Here is a 9,729-nt window from a genome sequence, read left to right on the forward strand (position 1 = left end):
AAAAAAAGTAAAGAGACAGAAATTAAAAATAAGTAAGAGACAGAAAGACAGAGCTACGCAGTTACGAGTTTAACAAAATAATAAAGAAATCTTCGAACTTTTATTTGCAGTAGTTTTGGACTTATCTAAGCAGTAATAGCAACAGCTATCCAGCAGGCCTTTGTTTGTTATTCTCTCATGTAATATTTCAAGCTATTTTGTTTCTGTCTGAACAGTGAAGGCTTCTCCTCATACATATATACATATACATAACTCATTAACTCAATTGAATGAATCTGCCCATCTTTCATGACTTTTCATAACTGTGTTTTGTCTTTGATTTGATTTGATTTTCGTTGAGCATGTTCTACACGCTCCCTACTCTTAGCAATTAATACCATGAATTTTCTTTTCGTTTCTTTTCTTTTCTTCTCCCTTTAGCCAATCAATTTCCTGTTAGAAGTGTGGTTAAGTCAGGACCACACAGATATAAATATCTGCGAAATTTCATGGCTACATCAAATGGGGTCTACAAATCTTACACGAGTCTCCAATGGTTCCATGATTTAAATCTTCATGGTTGTTATATAGTCAATTATAAGAATGTTATATACAATAATTTTATGATGGTTGAGTACCTTAATCTATAATTAACATTAATTATGTATAGAAAAGGATTGACCTAAATCTAAATTATTTATACTTTAGCGATTAATACCATAATTAACATTAATTATGCAAAGAAATTTTAGCATATATTATTTCAAAATGAATAAATTATTTATATTTTCATTCACGATTTTACTAAATTGTTACCAGCTATTTTGTTTTAAAAAAGAATTCACTCTTCAACACACAATTCTTAACTGTTTTTATTATATTTTGGGTGACATTTTCTATAAATTTTCCTCACTCACTCATGCATACTTCTGCCTTCGAGCAACTTACCCTTCTTATTACTGATTTAATTTTAGTAGATAAATTGGATGAAATTTTGGCCATTGGGCTTAGAAGCCTTTGGGTCTGGATGTGTACATTTTTATAAATGGCTAGCATTTGAAGCAAAAGAACTAAAAGAACTAAGGAACAAATTCTTGAATTCAGGCCCAAGAAAATAGAAGAAATCTACTTGAACTGATGTTTCTCGGCCTTGCATCAAACTTCATGCATCTGAAATGGCCTTAAGCCAGTCGGCTGACTCTTTAGGTATTCATTTTTGGATGAACCTTCAAAATAGGGATGATGGTGAGACTGTCAAAATTGAAAATATGAATGATAGTGATAGTGAGACTGTTTGAGAACATATGACTTATAATCATAGTATTATAATTAATTATAATTTAAAATTATGTGTAATTTAGTAAAATTTTATATTGAGTTCATATTTATATGTGATGAATATTTATAGAATTTTTTATTATGATTGAATAATTATAATTTTATAATAATAAATTATAGATGAAATTCAGTTGTTTTACTTCAATTCAATTCATCGCACGTCTGAACCCAGAAATAACACCTATACAAAGGAAAAAAAAAAAAAAAGCTTTGCTTGTGAGCGCTTCAATCTCACAGTACTCCAACCCATTAATTTATTGAAAACCACTTTGTCAATCCTTAAAAAGCTTCACTTTTTGCTAGTTATAGCTAATCCAATTTCAAATATCGTCATCAGAAATTCAGAATTTCAAAAGTCACTTTCAGAGATTTCAGGATGACGAGTAATGCAACAAATTAGCACTTTTAGAACAACTCTTTCCTAGTTCAAAAGTCATTTTATTTCTCCATTTTCCCTTCTCTATCTCTCTCCTTTTGAAAGATTCTTGTCTCCTCCGACTTTACCCACGAAAAGATGCCGCCTCCTTCATTGTTGAAGCAAGTAGAATGGAGGATATGACTCATTGTTTGAAAATGACAAATGGGTTTTTATTTTGACAAGGAATGAGAGGATCTCTAGCTATTATGGGTTTTTGGGGAATTATCATGGTTATTGGCTCACTTCCTTCATGGGTTCAAGTGGGTTTTCTCGAAAGTGTCAAATCAGGGGGGAGGGGAAGGTATCAACTGCTGTCTAAACCTTGCTTTGGATGTGGAGAAAAAGAAGTTGATAATTTGGCTTTATCTATATGATCATTAACACCTTTCAGACTCCTGCATGCAATCACACAAATCAATCCCCAAACTTTCACATTCTCCCTCTTGCAAAGACCAATTGTCATAGCAATGTTCTCAGACGCTTTTATGTAATTTGGATCTACACAGCAAATCATCATAATTCTTTCAGTACTACGTGTATGAACACTAAGACAACAACTGCCAATTCACACCCCCAAATCATGAACATCAACTGATCAAATTACTAGTAAGGTCATCAATTCAGGAGATTTTCTCCCTTTCATATGTTGTCCGTATGAAGTATTAGATCCTTAGCAGTAATCATTTTTTAGAAAACAAATGTAGATCGTAGTAGAATGTTTGCCAGGAATTTGAGCTGTACTAGGATTTACATGCTTATCAGTGTTTCATACAACAACTCGTGAGGCCAGAAAAGATAGAGTAGCCAACGAAACTCGATAAGAAATTCGAACTTCAACTACTTATCCCACTTCTCCAAATTCCAAGCCAACACACTGGGTGGTAGAAAGAGATATTGTAAATTCTCGTAGATTAATTGATCTATAGATCAGGGAATTGAAAATATGTGTATATATATATATATATATATATATATATATATATATATATATGATTTGAGATTGTACTGCAGAATAAGAGATCTACCATGTGCATGACCCAATTATCATAGAACAAAAAGGAAATGTAGCGTATGCTACGATCAATGAATGACAAAGACATCCATTGTTCTATCTGATAAATTATTGGATTGTTATTTGCAGTGATTAAAGTTTAAACCCTAATAATTTCTAATTAGTACATAAAAAATTTTTGAATACAAAATCAAATCATTTAAATCAATAATCATATGATTTGTTAATAGAATATTGAACTTTTATTTTTAATAATTAAAATTCAAATCCTAATAATCCCAAATACAAAAAATCATATTATCTCTTTTTTTTTTGTTCTGTTTTCTTCATTGTTCCTTGAGAAACAAAGCGCTATTTTTAATTTTTAAACAAGCACATTGTTCCTCACTTAAGTTAATCTTGTTGTTTGTGTGTCCATGTTTAAACAAGGTTAAAAAACAAATTGAAAAGACTTGGAATGGATTTGGAGGGTGTTCTACATTGAAAGGAACATTTGCTCCACACTTTCAAATCAAGGACATGATTATAAATTTATAAACTCCCATTGGATTCCCCAAAGCAAGTTGACTATTTGTTTCCTGGTCAGCAAAAAATTATAGAATCTAATAACAACAACGGCAAAATTTTGATAATTCACATGCCAGCCAATGAAAGATTTTTAACTAGGGAATTTCCACATGGGGCATTTCTCATTAAATGTGCCATATGTTTATAAGGAATTAGATAGTAAAAGAAGATCATAACAAACATCCGTCTGCTTCAGATTGGTTATATTGGTCGGTGTTGAAGGCCAAGTTGCCTTGCATTAATAATTTCTCTTTGGATTTTGAAACTTCCTTTCAATGGGAATCCACCTAATGACCCGAAAATTTTTTCATCACCGACTTGAAAGATTTTTTATTTGAAAAAAAAAAAGGAAAATTTGTTTCTGTGTTAAAGGGTACTTAATTTCACGGAAAATATTAGGAAACAACTGTCTTTTGGTTCTTTCCTGGAATGTAGAAACTGCCTTTCTTGTTATTAATATCATAGTAGTAACATGAATTAGAGTTAGTTAATTTCATAAGGATTAAATATTTTACTTGTAAAATTTAAGTTTAATTATTGTTATTAACAGTCTCCAATAATAAATGATTTGTAAATTAAATATAAGTCCTAACTAAGTTTATGGCATGTCTTGATTCTAAAATAAAGTAGTCTTCTTCTATCTAAATTTTTTTTTTGTTTAAATATATGTTATAATACTAGTTTATTTTGGACAATCAACCATTTGTCTTACTCATTGAAATTAAAAATCTACTAATTTTAAAATAAACCTGATTATCTTATTAATAATTTTTTTGGAGTTTAAAATACATTTCTATCATCGATACTAATTGTTTTTCTTTTTTATTACAACACTAAATTAAGCTGTTTAATAAGGATGTTTGGTAAGGGCAGATTCAAGATTTATACTTAATGAGAGCAAATTTATTATATTTACTATCAATAATATTGATATAATAATTTTTTATTTATATTATGAACTATTATTTTACTGAATTTTTTTTTTAATTTTTAACATATTCATATATCTTTTAATATTATAAAAGACTCATACTTAAGAACTTTTGTTTTACAATTAATGGGATCTAAAATAAAAAATAAAAAATTTGGATTATTTCTTATAATTCTAATTACTTTTTTAATATTTTAATTGGGACAAAATGCAAAAATCATTAAAATTTTAAATAACTTTAATTAAAATTAATTTTCAAGATTCCAATGAGGGCAGCTGCATCCATTGCCCCCACCCTTTATCCGTCCTGATGTTAGGGTTTTACTTTGCAAAGTAATGATGTTTGGGGTGCGCTACCTGGTTCGGAATTTGAGGAGGAGAAATATAAAATGATATAGCTAGTATGTGTAAATAACACAAATTTTAAATAAAAAGATTTTATTTCTTTTATTCAAAGCTATTTGAACTGGTCTATTTTCAGACATTTTGTCATTGCCCTTGATTTTTTTTTTTTGTTTATAGCTATAATTGGAAAATGAAAGTTGAGATCAACTCTAATTAGGAAGAAAATTTGTGATTACTATTGATTAATCTTATTAAACCTATATGTGTGTGTGTTGCTTATCTTTTGCATGTTATAAATCCAACTTTTAAAACATCTACTTAAATTTAGAAAGCTATGACCAATTAAGCAGAGTAAGTTTTGAAAAATGGCTTCTGTCTTCGGAAAAACTGATGAAAAATAAAACTTTTAATGATTAAAAGGCTAAAACTTCCAATTGAAGCTTCTGAAAGGAGATGCAATAAGAAATTGATAGAAAATTTTAGTCAAATCCTTATTAATGTAACAAAAAAAGATATAGCAGACTTGAGAACATTTTTTTTTAGGTGGTGAATTAATACCAAGTACTGTCAAATTCATTTATTTGGGCAAATAAGAAATCAGCAGAATTTTGGAAATTGGGGATTGGAAGGAATTCAGGAATCTATAAGATCCGAACTAGAAGTTATAATTCAACATAACTTCCCATTCACCATTAACATGCATGCATTCCGCCATTTCTACCATCATCACCATAAATTTTTTACAAATTTAGAACGTCATTTATGTCAGGATAGTTGGATCATTGCCCCGATTGATTGCCTTGAATGCCTATAAACTAGCAGGTTTCTATTTATTTGAAACGTGGAAACATCCAATATACATGGTAAAACAATGGCTGGAAACTAGATGGAAAGCCGTACTAATACTGGAGTCAAGATCATTATATGATCTTGCTGTAGCATGAAACATCAAATGCAGCATACATACATACATATATATATATATATATAAAAATAGGTATGTACGTGTAGCATGCGTTCTAATCTTGGGTTGTAGAAAAGATTTCTGTAGATTTATGTAATATTCATGTTGAATAAGTTCCTATAAAACAATAGATAATAAAAAGGAAAGAAATAGAGGAGAGATATATATATAAAGCAATAAATATATAGCTAGGGAAACTTGGGTCTTGTTGAATAGTTGCATATTATCACAAAATACTGGCAGCTCCCTTTGCGGCTTTCTCTTTAAATTGTTCTTGAAACCTGTAATCAAAACAATTTTTTTATATCTGAATATGAGATGTAATTGGTAAACTTTGTACCCTTAGGGTCATAAGATAAGTTGAATCAGAATTAATTTGCTGTTACATTCTAAACATTAGTATATTGAATGTAAAATTAAGTTTAGAAACCCTAATTTTCAACATAATTAATTAGGGGTATGGTATATATGATCTGTGCATATCTTTAAATTTTATAAACATAAAGATTGTGTGCACAGTGTGAATCTTCTGGAGGAATTCCAAAAAATTCCCTCTCACCCAGTTTTACCAAAAAAAATTTGTGTACTTTGTTCTTGAAAAGATCTTAGAAACAAAGTACAACATTAGTTATAAAAAAAATTAAACTCTAGAAAAAGATATTGTGATTTAAACTATATGGAATTATGGAACCAAAATCTCTAAACATTTCAAAGAAAATTTCCAAATGTAGAGGAGCTTTTTGGAAGAGGTAGCAAGAATGTGTTGGGAGATGGCGAAGAAGAAGGAAACAACTGTCGAGTAAGGTGAAGAAGGAGATAGAAGAAGAAATTTGAATTCAAATATCATCGAAAAACATAGAATTTTAGACCAATAGTCTGCTCTAAAATTCTCGGTGGCCACAGAGCTAGGCACTGACATAGTTGTCTTCCAAATGCACTTACCAGGAAATAGCTTTCCCCATGCTGCAAGCTCTGAACTAAGAAGCCAAACTCATTCATGGGGACAGGCACACCCGAGGAATGGACCAACACTACATCTTCACCAAACATGGCTTTCAAGTGAAGAGGTCCCCTTGGAACTTCTGTTGGCACTCCATTGATGAAGACTGTGATGAATCCTGAAAAGCAGCCAAAAAGAATTTTAGTAATTACAAGGGAATTCATGTCTTACATTAAAGATTCACTTTATTAATTTCCATTACTGCTGCAGATTTGCAGCTTTAAGTCAGTTGCAGAATTTCAGCACTGCAACTCTAAAACTGGTGTAATAGCAGCCTATTCTCCAAATATAATGGAAGCTTTTAGGTCTGATGACTCTGTAAAGAAATTGAGAAAAGAATTAAAGGTTTTCCTTTTCATTGTTCCCTTAAATATTGGAAGAAAGCTTCAATCTTAAGAAAGTAGAGAATCTTTAAGAAAACCTCAGAAAAATAAAGTGCTTGGCTTAGGATCTTTAGGTTTCTTTCAATCATTAGTTCCTCCTGTATAAAATTGATTTCTCTTCAAAACTCAAAAATTTCTCAAATAAGCCAAGAGAAAGCTTGGAAATGAAAAAAAAAAAAATAATGCAGCAAATTTATGGGGTATAGTGCAACTCTATTTTCAAACACTAAACACTTTACATCACAAGAAAGTTACTGTTATAGACACTTTATTCTCTGTCATTTTCAATCTAAAAGGGGAAAAAATGAATAAAATCAACTGACTTTTCAAATTCGTGAATTTTAAAAGATAAATTTGGGTGAAGAAAGTATAGTTTTTAAGTGGATGACATGAATCACCTGTACTCTAAGTCATCTTCATAAACTAAACACAACATAACAATAATAAGTTTAATGAAAAAAATTAAGATAAAAAACAAAATGGTAATAGTAAATTAAAGAAGGAATTAACTCTCTCTGCCATGCGATTACCAGTTTGGTAGTGAAAATTTGAAGTTTCAGATGGGCACAAAACGGATGTTACACTTGAGCTTTGACCAATTTCTTGAAATCCCATTTGAGCAGACATTGAGAGTAGATTTTCCATTCCATCATCGCCCGTAACACCGCAAGAAGACGAGGAACCAACGAGGAAAGAAGGTGAAGATGAAGCAAAAGAAGGAGAATTTGCAAACCCCATAGCAGCAACACTATTTTCATACTGAATTGCACCACCTCCAAGTACTTTTTGTGCTTGGTTTCTTTGTTCTCCTGCAAGGCTAGCTTGCAGCTGTCGTTGTCGACGGCGAGACCTTGAACGCCTGTTTTGGAACCAGTAGAAGACATTAGCATCCCCAACCGAGCCAAATTTCTCAAGTAGCTTTCTTATTCTCACAGTTTCATCTTTAGGAGGGTTTACCATGCCACTATTAAAGATGGACTCAAGTATGAGGATTTGTTCTGGCTTTGGAGTCCACCTTGACCTGACTGGTTCGCTTCTCTCTGAACCATGGCTCGGACTGTTAGGGTCCGAAGATTGATCTTCCATTGCTGTGAAGAAAAAAAAATGGTCTTGAAGCTCAAGTTTAAAATATAGCAGATAAAACAAAGCACATGAATACACAGTCTAGAATACATTAGGGGGTTGAATTTATATAAACATCCTGATGGAATGTTACTTTCTAAAGTTACCAAATCACCCTTATGTTGCTTGCACCTCCTAGAATTGAAATTACTTCATTGCCTCTCAAAGCTTCTATCTAATTAAGTATTAATCGACTCAATTCTAGCTAACTAGCCTTCCCTAGTTTAAGGATTTTGTATCCTATTATTCAAACTTGTTCATCTACTTTTCATACTTGACAAAAGGTGAAAAGCACACTTTTCGGTGTGTTTTAGACTTTAGTTCATCAAATATTCTATTAGATCAGCAAAGAAACATAATTAGCTAGCAGTTAAGAGAATGCCAATGTTACACATTTTCCGCCTTCTGAATAGTACTAATGAAACCCATTAGATCCCAATAAATAAAAAAGCTAAACGTACATAGTAGTATTATAGTACTCATTGGCTATTATTGTTACTAGCTTACTATCTTACTTTTCAAGTGAGTTTGGCATTGTGATTGAGTGGATTGCAAATTGTGGTTTGAAAAAAATAAGATAAAGATATTCTTTTTTTTTTAACTTAAATCTCTATTTGAGCTATAAATTTTAAATTCAATTGTTATTGTTATTCAGATCACAATTTTAATTGCGACCCACTAACAAAGCCAAACTTAAGCTTAGCAATATTAATATCATAGTCGTTATTTCTTTCTCTTCCAATTGATATAGCTTGTTACATTATCTATATCATCACATATTGTATGTTTAGTGTTACTTGGTTGAGAATTATATTACTTGGTTGTGAGTTGTATTTTCATGTTACTGACCTGTTTCCAAAGGTGGTATACCTGTTGAATCTTTTCGAGTGTTGGATTGTGTATTAACAATCAGGGTTTTCCTTGTGAGTTGATTAGGATGGAACTATGAACTTGTAGCATGAGCCAATTATTATAATGAATACAATTTTGGCCTTGCAAAAAAAAAAAAAAAAAAAAACTCATGATCCTTTGAATAAGTCTCAATTTGTTACACTAGAAAAACCCATTTAAATAGTACTTGTATCTTATGAGACGATGTAGAACTCGAAATTTAAGTTTATACAATTATTCTTAAAAAATAATATTTAATAGATATAAAATTTAAATTCTAACTCTTACGATCATTGTTTTTATTCTGTATCTTTGTAAAAAAAAGTGTAATTATAAAAGAAAATGCATGTGAAAAACGTGAAAAGTGGGGTCAAAATGGTAAAAGAAAGAAGGAAGAAAAGAGGATGTGAAAGGGTTGGAAAAGGAAAGCTAGGTTTCGGCTACATGGGAAGTGCATGTGAAGGAATTCATGGAAAGCTGGGTCGCTGTTAAAGTGAAGGGACAACCTATTTTTTTTTAATAAAATCTACAAGAGAAGAAACAATCCAAAGTGATGGTCGAAAAAAAAATGGTGGAATAATTTATTAAATTAAATGAAGGGTGTGAACTGTAACGCTAAGCAAACATGGCTTACAGTGGCACTGCCATCTTCTCCGTAAACTTTTTATATTAAACGAGAGGAGGAAAATATGTCTTAAAGGTTGGCTTAAACTTCGAACACTTTGTCCCTCTCACTCTTTGTATTTACATGATTATATAAATTAAAAAATTATTATTAT

The 9,729-nt window shown here is 30.9% G+C and overlaps 1 protein-coding gene across 2 annotated transcripts; it reads right to left on the minus strand.

The window, feature by feature from the left end:
• Positions 1 to 5,608: 5,608 nt before the first annotated feature.
• Positions 5,609 to 8,495, minus strand: LOC111277481 (WUSCHEL-related homeobox 11-like). 2 transcript variants are annotated; one of them, XM_089764358.1, is made up of 3 exons: positions 7,468 to 8,495; positions 6,497 to 6,672; positions 5,609 to 5,835 (listed from the first exon to the last, which is right to left on the minus strand). In XM_089764358.1, the coding sequence occupies exons 1-3, from the start codon at positions 8,021 to 8,023 to the stop codon at positions 5,818 to 5,820; spliced, it is 750 nt and encodes a 249-aa protein (XP_089620484.1). In that variant the 5' UTR covers positions 8,024 to 8,495; the 3' UTR covers positions 5,609 to 5,817. The 2 variants fall into 2 exon arrangements, with proteins under 2 accessions (XP_089620484.1, XP_089620483.1); XM_089764357.1 differs by lacking the exon at positions 5,609 to 5,835 and having other exon boundaries at positions 6,215 to 6,672.
• Between the last annotated feature and the right edge of the window lie 1,234 nt (positions 8,496 to 9,729).

This window comes from Durio zibethinus, chromosome 7 (assembly GCF_047325235.1).
Source record: "Durio zibethinus cultivar Kanyao isolate XHJ-2024 chromosome 7, ASM4732523v1, whole genome shotgun sequence".
Taxonomy (NCBI): domain Eukaryota; kingdom Viridiplantae; phylum Streptophyta; class Magnoliopsida; order Malvales; family Malvaceae; genus Durio; species Durio zibethinus.